The sequence below is a fragment of the Crotalus tigris genome, unplaced genomic scaffold (assembly GCF_016545835.1).
Source record: "Crotalus tigris isolate CLP2741 ecotype Arizona unplaced genomic scaffold, ASM1654583v1 scf7180000018884.865410, whole genome shotgun sequence".
Classification (NCBI taxonomy): Eukaryota; Metazoa; Chordata; class Lepidosauria; order Squamata; family Viperidae; genus Crotalus; species Crotalus tigris.
The window spans coordinates 782,007-803,746 of NW_024097256.1; the positions used below are offsets into that span (position 1 = coordinate 782,007).

Here is a 21,740-nt window from a genome sequence, read left to right on the forward strand (position 1 = left end):
AATTCTGGCAAGAAAGGTATCAAAATGGGGCAAAGGTCTCTTAGCAAATGTCTCACTTAACAACCTAAATTTTGGGCTCAATTGTGCTTGTTAAGTTGAGGACTGCCTGTATCCCTTACAAGTGTCGTGCCAAAACTTGGGAATAAATGCAGCAACGACTTTCTACTGCTGTCCTGCATCCTCTTCAAGATCAGAATTAAAATGACTGCAAATCCTTCTGTAGGGTTACAGGTAGTCCTCAATTTGCAACCATTCATTTAACAACCGTTTGAAGATACCACACTGCTGAAAAAAGTGACTTAGTTCTCATGCTTATGACTATTGGAGCGTTCCCCCAGAGTTGTGTGATCAAAATCTGGCATTTAGCAACCGGCATGTATTTACGACAGTTGCAGGGTGCCAGGTGTCAAAGCAAAAACATCCAATCTGTGCTTTTTGTAAGGGGGGGGGGGTGGATGTCAACGCTGCTATCATCGGATGTTTTTGCTTTGAGAATAGTTAGAGATGCAACCATTTTCTTCTTATGTTTTACTCTTAGAGTTGGAGTTAGATGAGGCTGGGGGGAGGAATGTGCATGAGAGTTTAGCTAGACATAACAATACTAGACCTAGTGTGTGAACCAAGGTTATTGAAATAAGAGATGATAAAAATTGGCCGGGCTGCTGAAAGGTGAAATGGAATAAATTTCCAGATTGGAGGAATCGGGGGGGGGGGGCTCTGCAGCACCCTGATCACTCAGCAACCTCCTTCCAGAATCCTGAGGATCAAGATTATTCAGATAGTCCTTGACTTACAACCATTTGTTTAGTGACCAGTTACAACCGCATTGAAAAAAGCGACTGATGATGGTTTTCACACTTGTGGACCGCTGACGCATTCCCACAGTCATGTCAGCAAAATTTGGGCACGTGGCAAATGGCCAAATTTATTTATGACAGTTGCTCTGTCATGGGCAGGGGTAGGCAAGCTTGGCTCTTTTATGACTCGTGGACTTCAACTCCCAGAATTCCTGAGCCAGCATGGGGGAACTATGGCCCTTTCATGACTTGTGGACTTCAACTCCCAGAATTCCTCAGCCAGCCATGCTGAGGGGAAAGAGAGGTTTCCAAGCTGAGCCATGCTGGCTCAGGAATTCTGGGAGTTGAAGTCCACGAGTCATAAAAGAGCCAAGGTTGCTTACCTCTGGTCTTGGGGGTCATGTCATCACATATTGCAACCTTCACAGCTGACCTCTGAGAAGCAAAGTCAAATGAGGGAAGCCAGGTTTGCTTAGTGATTGCATGATTCACTTAACAACTGCAGGGGTCTGCTTAACATCTGGGGCAAAAGTAGGTAGTAAAATGGGGTGAAACTCACTTAATGATTGCTTTGCTTAACAATGGAAATGTTGGGCTCAATTTTTTTTTTATGAGACTTATATACCGCTTTAAGTGCAAGCACTCTCTAAGCGGTGTACACCAATAAGCAATGTATATATATTTACATTGCCCCCAACAATTTGGGTCCTCATTGAGGTCTTATGTCAAGGATTACCTGTACTTAAGAAGAGCAGAACTGTCTAAAGTTGATGGACAGAGTTCCTCTGCAGTGTCCTAAGCCAGGGCTTTTCAACCAGTGGTACGGGTACCACCTGTGGTACATTGGCACTTGGCAGGTGGCACGCGACCATCCTAGAAAAGTGGTAGCGGGGGAGGGGAATGAGCTGAACCGGTGGCAGCACCACACAAGCCTGAGTGAGAGATGGCTGGAGCTATAGGGCTGTCAGGGCTCAGTGGAAGCGCCAGGATCAGTGGCGCTTTCCAGCTGATTGGCGCTTCTTCGGGACTGTCAGGGCTCAGTGGAAGCATCAGGATCAGCGCCAGGCTCCAGCTGAAAAGCAGCGTTGATCCTGGTGCTTCTGCTGAGCCCTGAAGAAGCGCCGATCAGCTGGAATGTTGCAGCATCTCCAGGGTCTTGTGATTTACATTCAGATGCTTGGCAACTGATATTTATGACGGTCACAGTGTCCCAGGGTCATGTGAAGGTTCCAAAACCTGCTGCAACCACCCAGCAGATGGGGGGGGGGATAAAAACCAAACACCCCCCCACCCCACCCCTGCTGCCAATCCTCAACATAAATGCTCACAACAATGAAAACCTCGGACAGGAGGAAGAGCACGGCCGGGCAGGCAGGCAGGTGTCTTGATCGGCTGTGGGTTGTGGGGAACTTTTTTCAGTGCCACTGTAAGTTCGAACAGTCAGTAAGCGAACTGTTGTAAGTCGAGGACTACCTGTACTTTATCACTTTTTTCCTTTTGGGGGGGGGGTCATCAAGTTTTTGACCCTTTACTAGGCGACTGGTGGTCCTCGGATGTTGCCGTATCCTAAAAGTGGCACAATGGGTGAAAAGGCTGAAAAGCCCTGTCCTAAACACATTGGCAAAGAAATAAAACAACGACCCATAAGAAACTCAAACGTGAAGAACAACAGTGATAAAGCAAAAAGCAGAGCAGGCCTCAACCCTCTGATTTGACTCTAGGGAGGCCATTGCAAAGCACTCACCTTCCTTGGAGGCCTGCCAAAATTCAAATGCTACCTTGAACGCCTGAGCAACTGTGAGGGTGACGGCTTGGGCCTGGAGGGGGGGGGGGAAACAGATACAACAGCAATTATAATGGGGTACTTATAGGCAGTTCCTTTTGCAGATCTGAAGTGAGCGGAGAGATGTTAAAGCAAGAAGCTCATCCCTCCTTCCACAGCTCTGTCAGTCCCACACCCGTTAAGACTTAATTTAATAGTGATGCTGGCAGTCTTGGCTACAGAGACTCAAAAGCAGCTGCAGGAACCCTTGGGTGAATTCGCACAATTATCTGGAAGGCTTGTCTTCCTTTCTTTGAAGAGATAAAGGGGGGGAGAGAGTTTATAGAGAATTGCTTTGCATACAGGAAGCTGTTCCTTTTTGTCAAAATTCCCCCCCTTTAAATGTAAGCTAGCGTGATGCAGTAGTTAAAGCAGGACTGTTACAAATATGAAGGAAACAACTTTGTTCTAGTCCAGTGGTTCTCAACCTTTTTAATGCCGCAACCGGTCATAAGTCGAGGACTACTCAACTGGTGAAGCACCGTTTGCAGAATGGGACTTTTGGCGGGCTCAGCAGGGCAGAGACAGCCTGGACAATTCCTATTGGCTTTTGAAAGCCAATAGAATTAGACTCTATTCAAGAGAGTCTATTCTATTGGCTTTCAAAAGCCAATAGAATAAAAGGGAGTGGCACAGCTAAGGAAAAGGGGGGAAAAATGGCGGACTGCGTTGTTTGGCGACCCCCGTGAAATGGTTATTCGATCCCAAATGGGGTCCAGACCCACAGGTTGAGAACCACTGTTCTAGTCCCTAATTCTCAATTCAACATAACTGAGAGATCTCCCCAAAATGGAAAGAGGAATAAGGTAGTCCTCAACTTATGACTGGTTGATTAAACAATCATTCGAAGTTATGACTGACCTCCCAAGAGGACCTGTTTTTGGAGTTACAATGGCTGCACACACCCATGGTGTCATGTGATCATATGGTCATGTGATCATATTTTGGTGCTTGGCAACCAACCCACTATTATGGCCATTTGCAGCATCCCACGGTCATGTGACTGAAATTTGTGACTTTTTTTTTTTGCCACCTTCCAGTTTTTACTTCTTGTTTCCCGCAAAACACCCTCACTGGGAAAACACGGATTCACTTAATAACTGTGGCATTTTACAAAACAGTTGTAACTTTAAATCCAGAGATGTGATGCCTTGACTTATGAGCACAACAACTTACAACTGTAATTCCGGGCTTCGTTACGGTTGTAAGTTGAGTACTACCTGTATATACATTTCCTGCCTGAGCAGGGGGTTGGACTAGATGACCTCCAAGGTACCTTCCAACATTATTATTATTATTATATTATTATTATTATTAATCGCACAGTCAGCCTGATGCTCAGAATGGATTTGGCATTTTTGTCTACCTATCGAGTCCTTACCCAGGACCTGGGATAGGCAGATGTGGATGTTTGATGGTATTACAGATCTCGTTGCAGGATGGAAGCAGTTCCTATAAGGCCGCCTTTTGCAATTGACTAATGGCAAATTTGTCAATGCCGATGATGGTGTTCAAGTGGTGCTCCAGTTGTTTTGGGATTGTACCCAAGGCACCTATGACTATTGGTACTACCCTTGCTTGCTTTTGCCACAGTCTTTCTACTTCTATTTGTAGGTCTTTGTATTTTTGTTATCTTCTCCAGTTCTTTCTCGTCTATTCTGCTGTCTCCAGGCACTGCCACGTCCATCATCATCATCATCATCATCATCATTATTATTATTTAAACATTTTTATTAGTTGGCCCAAGGATTGACACAGTTAAAACTATGCGAATTTATAATTTCCTTCTCTGCATTTCTTTCTGTTCTGTCGGCCTTTATGCCATATCAACTCCAATTGCAATGTGGCTGCATCTCAACATAGAGATTGTCATGCAGGAAAGTTTTTGCTAACTTCTAATCGGAGCTCAACTTTCTCCTATGAAGCTGTTAGCTAAAGGCAAAGGCTTCCCTTGTCCAGTCGTGTCTGACTCTAGGGGGCGCAGCTCATCTCTGTTTCTTAGCGGAGGGAGCCAGCATTGTCCAAAGATGCTTCCGTGGTCATGTGGCCGGCATGACTATACACCAAGGTACAAGGCAAGGCTGTTATCTTCCCACCGAAGTGATGCCTATTTATAGCAATAGCACTTAGACTTATATACCACTTCATACTGTTCTACAGCCCTCTCTGGGCTATTGCCCCCAGCAATCTGGGTCCCTCAATTTACTGACCTCAGAAGGATGGAAGGCTGAGTCAACCTTGAGCTGGTCAGAAAGCAATATAGCAAAAGCAATACTGTATAGCATTATACAATTTTGGATTTGGAGAATATGTACCAGGCAGAGTTCAGAAGAATTATGGCTTATCAAGATGCCTGAACAAGAACTATAATTCACTCTGAGGCAGAAGCTCTCGCTAAGAAAGTTATGACAAATAAATAAGTAGAGAATTTTGCACACACATTTTGTTTTCTTATAGATTAATGGATGCTGTAAACCAGCCAAAAAAATCCAGTTGTGTGATGTTGATGAGAAACTAGCATCCCAATCTGTAAAACCTCCCATCCGTTAGCTGGCTGGCATGCTGGACAAACCGTAGGGATGGGGGCTGTTTAGAAGCAGACACAAAATCTGTACCTGTGCCAGTGTGACATGAAAGGGAAAAAAGAGATTTTTGTCAGGGCCATTTAAATCTTTGGTGGAGGAGCAAAACACTTTTTTATCAGGGGAAAAAAGAAAAAAAAACAACCACCAACTCCTTAAATATGGTAATTCAGTATGAAACTCTTCACAGCTGTTTACAATTTCAGCTGTCACATTCAAATCAAGTTTAATAGACCCAGATAATGTTGTGAATTGCCCAGGCGCTAAAAATACAGAGTAATTATATGCTGGAGATGTGAAAAATAGATACACAGAGTCCATGCCCTGAAGACGTGCACCCTCTCTTCATATTTCTGTAATGTCAAATTAGCAGGCTTTTTTTGGGGGGGGGTGTCCGAGGGAGAAAAAATGAAAGAGAAGGAAGAAGACACCTTTTGCTGGGAAAGTTTTCGAGGACATTTGAAAATCGCACTGAAATTAGAAAGATTTTTTGTCTTTTTGTGAGTGGGATGTGAGGCTTGATATAATAATAATAATAAGAAGAAAATAAGATCAGCAAGTTAAGATCACATGCAAGCTACCTAGAACAGATGAAAGAAAAGAAGCTGAAGAACAAGAAGACCAAAGAATACCTAATCAAGAAACACCACTTAGAAACAAGGAAGATCAAGGAAGCACTGGAAATAATAAAGCAACAAATAACAGCTATAGCCAGGAAAATCAGTAGATATGAAGCTCGAATTGCAAACTATAGGCAGAACCTCCAATTTCAATCCAATCAGAAACGTTTCTACCAATCCATCAATGGAGAAACTGCAAGGAATCAGTCAGTACCTGACAAGGAAGAAACAGTGCAGTTCTGGAAGCAGATATGGGATAACCCAAAGAAATACAACAAGGATGTGGCTTGGTTAAAAGAGGTGGATGCAAATAAAACAGAAGTTGAAATGAAAGAACTAGTAATAACAACAAAAATGGTAGAAAAAAGAGCAAAGAAAATCAAAAATTGGTCAGCACCAGGTGAAGATGAACTGCATGGGTTTTGGTTGAAACATCTAACTGTTATACACCCACTCATTGCCAAACAGTTCAACAATATACTACAAGGAGGAGAAATTGAAAAGTGGCTAACAACTGGGAAAACCTACCTAATAATGAAAAATCCAGCAAAAGGGGCAACACCAGGTAACTACAGGCCAATTACCTGCTTACCAACAACTTTCAAATTACTAACTGGTGTAGTAGCTGATGCAGTACAACAGCATCTAGTTGAAAACAATCTCTTTCCACCTGAGCAGAAAGGAAACCGCCCCAATAGCAGAGGAACAAAAGATCAACTCCTAATAGACAAAATGATCTTGGAAAACTGCAAGAGAAGGAAGACCAACCTGAATGTGGCATGGATTGACTACAAAAAGGCATTTGACTCTCTGCCACATGATTGGATAATAAAGTGCCTAGAAATAACAGGAGTCAGTAGAAACATCAGAAAATTTGTGCAAAGATCGATGGCACAATGGAAGACACAGTTGCAGATCAATGGTGAGAGACTGGGAGAGGTTAATATCAAGAGAGGAATATTTCAAGGAGATTCATTATCACCATTACTATTTGTTATTGCACTGTTTCCTCTGTCAACAATACTGAATAACTCAGGACATGGCTATCAAACATCAAAAACATCTGCCAGACTATCCCACCTCCTTTACATGGATGATCTGAAGCTGTATGGAAAAACATCATCTGAAATAGAATCGCTGCTCAACACTGTCCGTATATATAGCCAAGATATTGTAATGGAGTTTGGCTTGGACAAATGTGCCACACTTACTATCAAACAAGGAAAAATAATGAAAACTGAAGGAATCAAGATGCCCCACGAAAATAACATTAAGAGTCTGGATGAGGAAGAGTACTACAAATACTTGGGTATCCTTCAAGCTGACAACATCAAGCACACTGAAGTCAAGAAAAAGATTAGAGGTGAATACATCAAGAGAGTGAAGAAGATCTTAAAATCCAAACTCAATGGAGGAAATACCATAAAGGCAATCAACACCTGGGCAATCCCAGTCATTAGGTACACAGCTGGAATAGTGGACTGGACTCAAGCAGAACTAAAAGCAATGGATAGGCAGACCAGAAAAATAATGACAATGAATCATGCCCTTCATCCACGCAGTGACATTGATAGATTTTATCTACCAAGGCAAATAGGTGGGCGTGGAATGCTACAAGTACATCAGATGGTTGAAGAAGAAAAAATGGCTTTGGAAGAATATCTGAAGAACAATGATGAAGATGCACTGAAATTAGTATATCAGGAAGGCTTACTAACTACTGGAGAGACCAAACTGGCCTACAGGAAAGACCAAATGAAGAACAGAATAGAGGCATGGGAAGACAAAGCACTACATGGCCAATACATGAAAAAAATAGCTGGGAAAGCAGATAATAATAAAACCTGGCAATGGCTAAGAGCAGGAAAATTGAAGAAAGAGACCGAGGGACTAATTCTGGCTGCACAAGACCAAGCCTTAAGGACAAATGCATACAAAGTCAAAATTGAGAAGACAGCAACAGACAGTAAGTGCCGCCTATGCAAAGAAGCTGAAGAAACAGTGGACCACTTGGTAAGCTGTTGCAAGAAGATTGCACAGACTGATTACAAGCAGCGGCATGACAAAGTAGCAACAATGGTGCATTGGAAGATCTGCAAAAAATATCATTTGCCTGTAAGCAAAAACTGGTGGGATCATAAAATAGAGAAAGTCATAGAAAATGATAAAATTAAACTGCTCTGGGACTTCAGAATTCAAACAGATAAGCACCTGCAACATAACACCCCAGACTTAACAATTGTCGATAAGAAAGACAAAAAAGTCTGGATAGTGGACGTGGCAGTGCCTGGAGATAGCAGAATAGAAGAGAAAGAACTGGAGAAGATAACAAAATACAAAGACCTACAAATAGAAATAGAAAGACTGTGGCAAAAGCAAGCAAGGGTAGTACCAATAGTCATAGGCTCCTTGGGTGCAATCCCAAAACAACTGGAGCACCACTTGAACACCATTGGCATTGACAAATTCGCTATTAGTCAATTGCAAAAGGCGGCCTTATTAGGAACTGCTTCCATCCTGCGACGATATCTGTAATACCATCAAACATCCACATCTGCCTATCCCAGGTCCTGGGTAAGGACTCGATAGGTAGACAAAATGCCAAATCCAGTCTGAACATCTGGCTGACTGTGCGATGATCGATAATAATAATAATAATAATAATAATAATAATAATAATAATAATAATAATAATAATAATAATAATAATAATTTTAAAAAAAAGTTGGAACGGACCTTGGAGGTCATCTAGTCCAACCCCCTGCTCAGGCAGGAACCCTACACCATTTCAGACAAATGGCTGTCCAGTCTCTTCTTAAAAACTTCCAGTGTTGGTGCATTCACCGCTTCTGGAGGCAGATTGTTCCACTGGTTAATTGTTCTAACTGTCAGTATCACGTCCCCCCTTGTCCTTCTCTTTGTTAAACTAGACATACCCAATTCTAGCAACCGTTCCTTATATGTTTTAGCCTCCAGTCCCCTAATCATCTTTGTTGCTCTTCTCTGCACTCTTTCTAGAGTCTCAGCATCCTTTTTACATTGTGGTGACCAAAACTGGATGCAGTATTCCAAGTGTGGCCTTACCAAGGCATTCTCACAAAGCAAACAAAACAAAACCTAACCTCCTCCAAATGAAAATCCGTGTGCAGGTAGTTCTCAATTTATAACTGCAATGGAGTCCCCACAGTCGTAAAATAGGTTGATCATGTCAGTGACCCTATTTTATGACCTTTTTCTGAGGCGGTTGTTAAGAAAACACCACCGGCGTAAACTGGCTGCTAAGATTGTTAAAGTGAATCAATGGGTCGCTATGGAGGTGGTTTGAATGAACAAACACATCATTGACTTTTCCACTGAATACTGACCATTTTCCTCTTGGAACAGAGAAAAGCGTGACACTCCAGGTTCTCATTGTGCTGACTCTGGGCAATGTAGGCAAATATTTTGTCATGTACTTTGTCTGCTGTACAGTAGGATATCCTGTGAACATTGAGAAAAGGAAGGAAGGAAGGAAGGAAGGAAGGAAGGAAGGAAGGAAGGAAGGAAGGAAGGAAGGAAGGAAGGCAGGCAGGCAGGCAGGCAGGCAGGCAGGCAGGCAGGCAGGCAGGAAGGAAGGAAGGAAGGCAGGCAGGAAGGAAGGAAGGAAGGCAGGAAGGAAGGAAGGAAGGAAGGAAGGCAGGAAGGAAGGAAGGAAGGAAGGAAAGAAGGCAGGCAGGAAAAAAGGAAGGAAGGAAGGAAGGAAGGAAAGAAGGCAGGCAGGAAGGAAGGAAAGAAGGAAGGACGGTGGGAGGGAGGAAGGAAGGGAGAAGCAGAAAGAGGAGGAGGAGAAGGAAAAATAGGAGAAGGAGAAGGAAGAGGAGGAGGAGGAGGAAGAGAAAGGAGAGAAAGGAGGAAAGAGACAAAAGAAAAGAGAAAATATATTAAGAAATCAGCAAGGCGAAGAAAATTACCAACATCCTTTCAGCTAATCACACACTGACATGACACACACTTCATCATTTTCAAGGAAAATTCATAAAAATTCCTACATTAAAGCTTCCCAGGCAAATCAGCAACAATGGTGCCTCACCCTTGAGCTAGAAAGATCATTTAAAAATACAATTCCATTTCTTTTGTCAGCTGCTCCAACAGCGTGTTCAGATTCAACATTCCTGCCTTAAAAATAATCTCTTCTGTTCCCGTTATGAGGAGGACATTAAGCAGCCACTAACATTCTTGATCACAGCAATGTGTTTGACGGGAAGCTGCCTTGAAATGATTTGGAAACACAGCTGTTCAAGTGTGGGAGCTGAGCAGCCAAAACACATAATGCTTACAGTACCACTGCAATTGGCTGCCTATTGATTTTCCTGTTTTCCTTATTAAAGTGTCATTTAAAATTCTAAACATGACCTTTTCTAGCTAGGTCTGGGCTGATTATCTGGATAACTGTTCACATTCACATGCATTTACCGAGAATCGGAGACGGACACATGGGGATCTTCTGAATGCTAGACCAGTGGTGGCAAACCTATGGCACGGGTGCCAGAGACAGCACTCAGAGCCCTCTCTGTGGGCACGCACACCATTGCCCCAGTCCTAGGACTTCAGCTGGGTTTTATAAAACCTTTTCGCTTCAGGCCTCTGCTGCCGTGTGCAAAAAAAAAAATTCAATCAGTCAATTTCAACTTCTCGCGGGGAAAAAAAAATCTTGCAAAGTTGGAATTGATTGATTGAACTTTTTAGTCCCACCCAGTCTGCCGTTACCACCGCAGACATGCCTACCCAATGGGCCACATCCACCCAATGGGCCACGCCCACCCAATGGGCCACGCCCACCCAATGGGCCACACCCACCCAATGGGCCACACCCACCCAGCACTCGACGATGCATAAGTGGGTTTTGGGTTGCAGTTTGGGCACTCAGTCTCTAAAAGGTTCGCCATCACTGCGCTAGACTATTGCCCAAACAGAAAGCCTACCCATTGGTTCAAAAATCAGCCAACCAATATACTACAAGTTCCTATTGATCAGGAACGTAGAGCTGATCTCAAGAAAAGTATCAAAAGATACCAAAAAGCCATTAAGGAGAAGCAACTGTACGATCCAGAGGTAGAAGCAAGCGTGAGAAAGAAACTTGGAACTGGACCTTGTTTTTGTGTAGTCAACTTACAACCACAATTTCCACCCGAATTTACATTGATAAGGCAGTAAGGGAATCATGCTTGACTTTACTACCTTTTTGCCAGGCAAAACATCTTCAAGAAAAAAACCCAAGAAAGTCCAGTTGCCTTTTAAAAAAGCACCTTTGGAATAACCATGACATGGATGGCGGAGAATCTCCATAGACATTTTTTTTTACACAGTTATTAAGCGAATCACTGGAGCTGATAAGTGAATCATGAGGTTGTTAAGCAAATCTGGCTTCCACCATCGTCTTTGCTTTTCAGAAGCCATCTCAGGGAGTTGAAGTCCACAAGTCTTAAAGTTGCCAAGTTTGAAGACCCCTGCTCTACAATGTTTAGATCAGTGATGGTGAACCTTTTAGAGACCGAGTGCCCAAACTGCAACCCAAAGCCTACTTATGCATCGTCACGTGCCGGGTGGGCGTGGCCCATTGGGTGGGCGTGGCTGCGGTGGTAACTGCAGACTGGGTGGGACTAAAAAGTTCAATCAATCAATTCTAACTTTGCAAGATCTTTTTTTTTCCCGCGAGAAGTTGAAATTGACTGATTGATTGAACCTTTTCTTTTTTTGCACACAGCGGTTGAGGCCTAAAGCGAAAAGTTTTATAAAACCCAGCTGAAGGCCTAGGACTTGGATGATGGCATGCGTGCCCACAGAGAGGGCTCTGAGTGCTGCTTCTGGCACCCGTGCCATAGGTTTGCCACCACTGGTTTAGATGTTTTAACCATCTCCCAGTATCAGTGGGACAAAGCAAAAAGAAAAAAATAGGCATTTTAATAATACCATTGTTGCTTTTTGTAAAATGGGATGTACACAAACTTAGCTTCTCTGCACTTTGAGCCAAGGAGAGCCTTTCAATGGTTTTTAAGATGTGAAACCTGGGGGGAAAAAACTATCAAGACTGTGAAAGTCACAACTCGCATTTTAAATTTGATTTCTAACATGGTCTTCACTGGCCATTTCTTCATGTTAATATTTAAAACCATAAGCACTAGAACAGTGGTTCTCAACATTTTTCATGCCGCGACCCCCAACCGGTCGTAAGTTGAGGACTTTCCCTGCCCGGGAGCGCCGCGCATGCGTGGTGCCGCCCCCTGCGCCGGCCGAGGTGTAGCTGGCAAGCGTCAGAGATAGCACAGGCTGACCACTGGCTGGGACACCAGCTGGCCGAGCCCAAGGGAGGTAAGGCACCCGCCAGGCCCCACGCACGCCAGCAACCCTCCCTGTGCCCGCCGGCCTCCCACCTCCCACCCCTGGCCCTCTTTTACTTACATTTTTAGTAGTTGCTCAGCAGGGAGTGGTGGAAGCTTCCAGACAGCTCACCTTCGCTGCAGACAACTTGCAGCACCTTTTGCAGAATGGGACTTTTGGCGGGCTCAGCAGGGCAGAGACAGCCTGGACAATTCCTATTGGCTTTTGAAAGCCAATAGAATTAGACTCTATTCAAGAGAGTCTATTCTATTGGCTTTCAAAAGCCAATAGAATAAAAGGGAGTAGCACAGCTAAGGAAAAGGGGGAAAAAATGGCGGACTGCGTTGTTTGGCGACCCCCGTGAAATGGTCGTTCGACCCCAAATGGGGTCCCAACCCACAGGTTGAGAACCACTGGACTAGAAGCTTAAGCAGAAGCTGGGTAGTTGTTGACTTCAATGTTTAATATGAGGCTTCATTGTAAAAGTTTGCTATACCAATGAGAAAAATGAAAGCTCAGCTACGGATTCATAAAGTTTATTAGATCAAAGCAGATGGAGGGATAGAATTTTCTAGTGGAGATCTTTTAATATTGGGGGAATAAGGGAAAACAAATCGCTATTCATCTTCCCCAAATTGCTGCTTTCTAAAGGAGCATTATTTTTCCTTCTTAAAATGAGAGGCCAAATAAGAGAGAAACGGCCCTTGTTTTAAGCTCCAGCATCAGTGGCAAATCCTGCTCTTTTATAAAGGGTTTTTTTCCACTGCAGAGGTGTGTGATCCTCCCACAATGTCTTGCAGGGAGGATTCTTTTAATCATGCCAAATTCTAATTTTTATGTGCCAGATGGGGAAAATGATTAAACAGACAGAAAGGGATCATCTAAAGTGGTCAATGTTGTTTTCATGAAATGTCAGTGTTACTTCTTTCTACAGTTCGGCGCTGATCCTGGCGCTTCTGCTGAGCCCAGAAGAAGCGCCGAGCAGCTGGAATGTTGCAGCATCTCCAGGGTCTTGTGATTTACATTCAGATGCTTGGCAACTGATTCATATTTATGACGGTCACAGTGTCCCAGGGTCATGTGAAGTGACCAGAACCCGCAGCAACCACCCAGCAGACGGGGGGAATAAAAACCAAACACCCCCCACCCCACCCCACCCTCACTGCCAATCCTCAACAGAAATGCTCACAACAATGGAAACTTCGGACAGGCGGAAGAGCGCCACCGGGTGGGCAGGCAGGTGTCTTGCTCGGCTGTGGCTTGGGGGGCACATTTTTCAGTGCCACTGTAACTTCGAACAGTCACTAAGCCAGTGGTTCTCAACCTGTGGGTCGGGACCCCATTTGGGGGTCGAACCACCATTTCACGGGGGTCGCCAAACAACGCAGTCCGCCATTTTTTCCTCCTTTTCCTTAGCTGTGCTACTCCCTTTTATTCTATTGGCTTTTGAAAGCCCATAGAATAGACTCTCTTGAATAGAGTCTAATTCTATTGGCTTTCAAAAGCCAATAGGAATTGTCCAGGCTGTCTCTGCCCTGCTGAGCCCGCCAAAAGTCCCATTCTGCAAACGGTGCTGCACCAGTTGGGTAGTCCTTGACTTACGACCGGTTGAGTAGTCCTCGACTTACGACTGGTTGGGGGGTCGCGGCATTAAAAAGGTTGAGAACCACTGCACTAAGCGAACTATTGCTAAGTCAAGGACTACCTGTACTTCATCACTTTTTTCCTTTTTTTTCTGGTCATCAAGTTTTTGACACCTTGTTAGGCGACTGGTGGTACTCGGATGTTGCCATATCCTAAAAGTGGTGCAATGGGTGAAAAGGTTGAAAAGCCCTGTCCTAAAGGACTAAATAACATTCAACACTCTTTTCTCCGTAACAGCCACAACAAACTTTAACGTAGTCAGTGTATCTTTTGAATTGCCTTTTTTTTTTTTTATCGGACAAAGCAGACGTAGCAATCTGCTAACCTTTCTCAGAAGAAGGGAATGGAAGCAACAGTTCACCACGATGTGGGAGGGAGAGATTTATCGCCTGCCAGTGTTTAGATGACATTGCTTTGGAATGCATTTAGTTTCTAAGGCAACTTTAAAGGCGGCACATCCAATGGGGGGGGGGGCGCTCTGGGCTCTTGTTCACTTGGAGATCGCTCATGTTGAAGCTCCAGCTCTGCAACTCCTTTGATACGTATGGCAAGAGGAACTGATGGAAGAGCAGTAAAGAACACCCTCCAAAAAAGGAATCTTAAACACCAAGAGAACAAATGCGGGCAACTGGGAAGATAACATACAGCCCATGGTCTGAGGGGCATCCTCACCATTTCACAGCTCTCCTCTCTTTCAATAATGTTTTCCAGAACTAGGCAAGAAAATGCAGGAAGTAGAATATATGTATTTGTATTTATAGGTAGACCTCAATTTACAATGGCCCTTTAGTGCAGGGGTCTTCAAACTTGGCCCTTTTATGACTTGTGGACTTCAACTCCCAGAATTCCTCAGCCAGCCCTGAGGGCTGGCTGAGGAATTCTGGGAGTTGAAGTCCACAAGTCATAAAAGGGCCAAGTTTGAAGACCTCTGCTTTAGTGACTCTTCAAAGTTACAACTGAACAAGGTGACTTATGAGCATTTTTTACATTTAGAATATTGCAGCATCCCCACAGTCACGTGATCAGAATTCAGACGCTTGGCAACTGGCTCATATTTATGACGGTTGCAGTGTCCCTGGGCCGTGTGATCACTTTTATGACTTTCTGACAAGCAAAGTCAATGGGGAAGCCAGATTCACTTAACAACCGTGTTACTAACTTAACAACTGCAGTGGTTCATTTAACAATTGTGGCAAGAAAGGTCATAAAATGGAGCAAAACTCACTTAACAACTATCCCACTTCGCAACATAATGGGCTCCACTATGGTCATACGTCGAGGACTACCTATATCACTTTAAACCGCAAGATCAAGACAGCCTGATCATTCCTTGGGGCAGGGGGTCTTCAAACGTGGCTCTTTTATGACTTGTGGACTTCAGCTCCCACAATTCCTCAGCCAATGTGCCTGGCTGAGGAATTCTGGAAGTTGAAGTCCACAAGTCATAAAAGGGCCAAGTTTGAAGACCCGTCTTAAATTTAGCAAACAAAATGGAGGCTGGCTGAGGAATTCTGGGAGTTGAGGTCCACAAGTCATAAAAGGGCCAAGTTTGAAGACCCCTGTCTTAAATTTAGCAAACAAAATGGAGGCTGGCTGAGGAATTCCGGGAGTTGAAATCCACAAGTCATAAAAGGGCCAAGTTTGAAGACCCCTACCTTGGGGTGTGGAGTGGGGGTGGAAAGACCCTCAGCGCATTGATAGCTAAGCCATGTTAGACTTCCAAAAATTATCCAAACCACGCCCACAACTCAACCATTGGTCAGGGATTGCCAAAGCGATGATCAGAGACGCTACCCTTGGCTCTTGACCAGAAGAGCAAATCACCAGGTATCTCCCTTCCCTTCCCTCTAGCATCCTAGGACAGTGTTTCCCAAACTTGACAATTTTAAGGCATGTGGACTTCAACTCCCAGAATTCCACAGCCAGCATTGCTGGCTGTGGAATTCTGGGAGTTGAAGTCCTCATGCCTTAAAATTGTCAAGTTTGGGAAACACTGTCCTAGGAGAACCAACTTGATCTCATCCATCTACTGTACCAAATAAGCAGCAGCAGTTACTGCTGCAACATTGCCAATTCTTTATTGTCTTCCAAAAAGAATCTCCACGAGAGATTACAGCTTGAAAATGCACAAGTCAAACTTATCAGGATCTATAGCTTCTTATTCAGAGACAAACAAAGACACTGGTCTCCTGCAATATCCAACAGCCCTGCCTGTGGTCAAGGGTCCTGCAACAGACATACACATATACACTTCTGGATGTGTGGTGACTTTTTTCTTACGTCTCTTGATTATTTTTTTAGGTTTTAAGCCTGAGGGCCTGAGTCACTTTTTTCATTGATATGTTGAGTTGGCCACTGGCATTATATTGAATTTTTTACTTATGGGAGATTGTTTGGGACCCAAGTGTTTGTTTGAAAAGCCCAATATCAAAATAATGAAATAAAACAAAAAGATTCTGTGTTTCCTAAAACATAAAAAAGCACCATTCTATGACAGTTGATAGTTGTTGATTTTTCATAGTTGATGAAAGGCAGTTTGGTCAAGTGAGAAGGCAGATTGATCTAGTGCAGGGGTAGGCAACCTTGGCTCTTTTATGACTTGTGGACTTCAATTCCCAGAATTCCTAAGCCAGCATGGCTCAGTCGGAAACCTCTCCCTTTCCCTTCAACATGGCTGGCTCAGGAATTCTGGGAGTTGAAGTCCACGAGTCATAAAAGAACCAAGGTTGCCTACCCCTGGTCTAGTGGCTAAAGCATTTAGACTAGAAACCAGGAGACTGTGAGTTCAAGTCCTGCCTTAGCCATGAAAGTGGGCTGGGTGACTTTGAGCCAGTCACTCTATCTCAGCCCAGCCCACCTTACAGGGTTGTCGCTGTAGGGAAAATAGGAGGAGGGAAGAATATGAGGTATGTTCACTATCTTCAGTGAACATAAAGATAGGACACAAAAAAATATAAAAATAAAATTGTTTATAAGCCTTAACAAAGGAAACAATTTTTCCCCCTTCTCTTACTATTTGAATTATACTGAAAATCAAAAATGGACAAAATGTTACCTTAGTAAACAAATCAACCTATAACTTTACGCGCATGTGTTGACTTATCCCTTCAAGACATTTCATATTCAGTGTCATTCACAAGTCAGCCCATCCTTCATTTTCCATTACAAAAAAAGACATGAAGAAAAGAGAGAAATGCACCGTATTTCAATTTCAAGAACTATTTAGGGAAAAAAATAGCAGGAAGAACTATTTTGCCCCAGAGTGGTCCATTAAACACATGGGGATTTGCCGCAGAAATGTGTTCAGTGTGCTGTCAAAAATTGGCAGTCATGAGGGGGTCTGTTATTTCTCCAGAAAGGCTGAGCTTTGCCACTGGTTCCCTCCAAGGATTACATGCCTCATTAATTGCTTTCAGGAGGTCCTTGAAAAATTCCTTGTTCTTAAACAAGCCCATAGATCAATGCTGGCTGTGGAATTCTGGGAGTTGAAGTCCACATGCCTTAACATGGTCAAGGTTGAGAAACACTGCCTTAGAGTATTAAATGTAAATAAGAGAAAGGGAGAAAAAAAGGATATCCTATCAATATTAATTACAATTTCAAACCTTAACTCTTCCAACAGTCTTCTGGGAAGGAGAAGACTTAAATACTTGCTTTAAAGATTTGAAAGGTACCGATGAGGCGTACCTGTATATCGACACGTTTTCAATTGATTCATTCGTTATGCTGTCACTGAGAACAATCCCTCTGGGTGATACTTTCAGAGTCACTTTTCGGAGTTTTTTCCCAACGGCCTTTGCCTTGGAACAGAGGAAAAGAATGCATTCAGATGTTGCCAAAAAGATAAATCAACTGAAAATCTTGCTGTCAGGCCCCTCAAACCAAGAAGGACACTTAGAGTTACTTCTAAGCAGTTTCCTTTATTGTTCTTCACTTATAGACAGATATATTGCCAAAGCAAAGCAAACTACTTGCATCCTTAAAGAAATACTCGGGGAAACCGTGAAAAATCTTTCCTCCCTATAAATTCTCCTGACTATCAAGGGCATTAGGTAGGACCAAGCTTACAACCTTCATCTTTATTTGACAGAGAACAAGGTTAGATGAACTTTCAAGCCAGACTTTAAACCCCTTCTATAATCTATCACTATTTTACTAAGGTCTGATCCTCTAAAATTGCAACCGTTTTATGAGTAACCTTCTATTTTATGAAGTGAATTCTGGTGGGCTTTCAGTGCTAGTTAAGCATGTCTCCACCAAGCGTTCTTCAACTTCGCTTTGACAAGCACGCAACAATGAAGTATTAACAAGTGGAACACACAACTAAATGTTGCAGCATGGAAGAGCTGGTGTTCTTCTGACATTCCATTGCATTCTTCTCTCATTTCTTGGCACCCCCTTTTAACTCTTACTGGTTGTGTTCACACTGCATCCTTAATAGCTCAAGCAAAAATCTACAAACACACTTCCAGAACATGCTAAGCTTGATTAGTTTTTTAAATCCTAGTTAGGTCTGTTTCTGGCTTAGTGGGTTGTGTAATCCAGCCTGTCCAATTACATCACACTGTGTTGCGCAACCCCAGAAAAAGCCTGTTAATTCAGTAACTAGGTTAAGTGAGTGCTACAAACACAGCCCATTAGCATTCCATTGTTGTTCAGTATTTCTTATTCTTTAGTAAGTCTTATGGTTATTTTTCTCTATATTTCATTTCTACGGAGTGGCCCTGTGATGGTTGCAGGAATGACCTTGGGAGAGGAGAGGAAGAGCTGCAGATTAGAAAACAGATAGCTAAGAGGCAGCTGAGCTAACAGATATACAGTAGTCCTCGACTTACAACAGTTTGTTTAGTGACCGTTCAAAATTACAACGATGCTGAAAAAAGTGACCTATGCCCTTTTTCATTGCAGCATCCTCGGGGTCACAAGATCAAAATCCAGATGCTTGGCAACTGACTCATATTTATGACGGTTGCAATGTCCCGGGTCATGTGAACACCTTTTGCGACCTTTTGACAAGCGAAGTCAATGTGGAGTCCAGATTCCCTTAACAATTGTGTTACTAACTCAACGACTGCAGTAATTTACTTAAAAGCTGTGAAAAAAAAAGTCATAAATTGGGGGAAAACTCACTTAACAAAGGTCTCACTTAGCAACAGAAATCTTGGGCTCAATTGTGGTCGTACGTTGAGGACTACCTGTAATGGGAGTGCAGCTAAGGTCTCAGAAGTGACCCTCCCTAGTTTCTTGGATTGTGAAGGGGGGGGGGGAAAAATGTACTTATTTCAGACCTGCAAGATTCTGTTAATGTATCCTTACAATAAGGACAGAGCCGGTGCTCCTGGGTGTGCTTCTTAATGGGCCACCTCTCAAGGCTAAGAGGCATTAAGGACTGGAGATGCTTGGCAAAGTGTCTTGTGAAGGCAGCAAATTTAGTGACTTTTTAAAGTGCCATTGGTCACACAAGGTTGTTTAGCAGGCTATGTGTAACCCTCAACCCATGTGTTGTGCCGGCCTTCTCTATAGCAAGGCTTTTCAACCAGTGGTACAGGTACCACCTATGGTACATTGGCACCTAGCAGGTGGTACATGACCATCCTAGAAAAGTGATAGCAGGGGAGGGGAATGAGCTGAACGGTGGCAGCACCGCACAAGCCTGAGCGACAGATGGCTGGAGCTGCAGGGCTGTCAGGGCTCAGCGGAAGCGCCAGGATCAGTACCGCTTTCCAGCTGATCAGCACTTCTTTGAGGCTGTCAGGGCTCAGTGGAAACGCCAGAATCAGCACCAATCAGCTGGAAAGCAGCACTGATCCTGGCGCTTCTGCTGAGTCCAGAAGAAGCGCCGATCAGCTGGAATGTTGCAGCATCTCCAGGGTCTTGTGATTTACATTCAGATGCTTGGCAACTGATTCATATTTATGACGGTCACAGTGTCCCAGGGTCATGTGAAGTGACCAAAACCTGCTGCAACCACCCAGCAGACGGGGGGAATAAAAACCAAACACCCCCCACCCCATCCCCGCTGCCAATCCTCAACAGAAATGCTCACAACAATGAAAACCTTGGACAGGAGGAAGAGCGCGGGCAGGTGGGCAGGCAGGTGTCTTGCTCGGCTGTAGCTTGGGGGGCATTTTTTTTCAGTGCCATTGTAACATTGAACAGTCACTAAGCGAACTGTTGTAAGTCAAGGACTACCTGTATTTCATCACTTTTTCCTTTTTTTTTTTTTGGTCATCAAGTTTTTGACACCTTGCTAGGCGACTGGTCGTACTCGGATATTGCGATATCCTAAAAGTGGTACAATGGGTGAAAAGGTTGAAAAGCCCTGCTCTATAGGACAGTGGTGGCGAACCTATGGCATGCGTGCCAGAGGCGGCATTCAGAGCCATCTCTGTGGGCACGTGCGCCATCACCCCAGCCCCGCCTCCCATTGCGACCCCCTCCTCACCAGCAGCTCCCCTGGAGGAGTCGCCCCTGAGCGTGGCCTGCATGGAGCAGTGCAGCAAAGGACATGGCAGCCAGGCAGCGGGAAGAAGACTCCACTCTCGTGTCTCGTCGCACGCAGTTGATGCTGTGGGCACGGGTGGAGGGCATGGCCGCCATAGCACTGCTGGACTGCCTGGGAGATCGTGGAGACAGTGAGTGGCCCTGCAGGCAGGCGGGGGGCAGACGGAAGGCAGTTGGGGGGCAGGGGTGGGACAGGTTTTTGGGCACTCAGTCTCTAAAAGGTTCGCCATCACTGCTATAGGATGGCAATTGTGCAAAAAACTGTTGAAGAAGGAGCAAAACTCTTCCAATCACACTATGTCTTTTTTCTAAATGCAACAATTCACTAAGTCGTTAAAACAAAACTCCAGATCAATAAAGAAAGCAGATAACATGAGTTAAAATCAGGACTGCAAGCATTAATTGGTTTAATCGACAACTGAAATTCGGGTGAATTTAAAGGTGTCAACTGTCAGTCTTGACAAAAGGTCTCCAACAATTAATCAAGAACGCTAAGAGTTCATTTGTTCCTACCTGATTTTAGTTGTTATACAACAATTAACAGGAAGTGAAAAAAAAAATACTGAAACATTTAGCAAATATGGATGTTTCATTTCTAATATACAGTATGCCAAAAAAACATTGTTTTGGTAGGAAGAAACTTATTTAAATTTAGAATGGATTAAAAAGGATTTCTAAATCTATATTAAAACGTCCTTTAAAAAAATCGATTAAACTTCACTTTTTGAAAAAATAACAGAAGCAATGAAAAATTTCACCTGAACTTTTTTTTTAATTGACAAATGCTTTTCTTCTCAAGGTGAATACAGTGTGACTTGCATGGCAATTTGCCTTATGGTAAAAATCTCAATTTTAAGGATTGTTTGGAAGGAGGGACGGCCTATTACTAAGAAAGGTCAGTTAAATCTGAAAGATGAAGAGAAATTGTCCATTACTAGGAGTGATGTGCAAACATTTTGTCTGTTCCAATGGACTGGCTAAATGGGGATCTATCAAGGCTTGTATGGATATGTGCTGTGCTTATATATGTATGCAAACAATACTTTACAGATAGTCCTTGATTTATGAGCACAGTTGGGACCTGGATTTCCATTGCTAAGAAAAGAAGTTGTTAAGTGAGTCGCACCCAGTCTTATGACCTTCTTTGCCATGGTTGTTAAACGAATCACTATGGTTGTTAAGTGAACCATGCAGTCATTAAGCAAATATAAGTCATAAAAGAGCCAAGGTTGCCTACTCCTGGTCTAGGAGGCTCACCGCTTAGAACAGGAGGACTTAGGACAGGGGTAGGAAACCTTGGCTCCCTTCATGACTGGTGGACTTCAACTCCCAGAATTCCTGAGCCAGCATGGCTCAGCTTGGAAACCTCTCCCTTTCCCCTCAGCATGGCTGGCTCAGGAATTCTGGGAGTTGA

The 21,740-nt window shown here is 43.7% G+C and overlaps 1 protein-coding gene across 1 annotated transcript in view; it reads right to left on the bottom strand.

The window, feature by feature from the left end:
• Positions 1–21,740, bottom strand: part of LDLRAP1 (low density lipoprotein receptor adaptor protein 1) — a 72,448-nt gene that overhangs the window by 19,047 nt on the left and 31,661 nt on the right. Inside the window, exons 3-5 of the mRNA XM_039357285.1 lie at positions 17,510–17,622; positions 9,187–9,301; positions 2,542–2,614 (exon numbers count right to left, since the gene is read on the bottom strand). Of these exons, the coding sequence (XP_039213219.1) occupies positions 2,542–2,614; positions 9,187–9,301; positions 17,510–17,622 (301 nt within the window). The remainder of the gene's footprint in view (positions 1–2,541; positions 2,615–9,186; positions 9,302–17,509; positions 17,623–21,740) is intronic.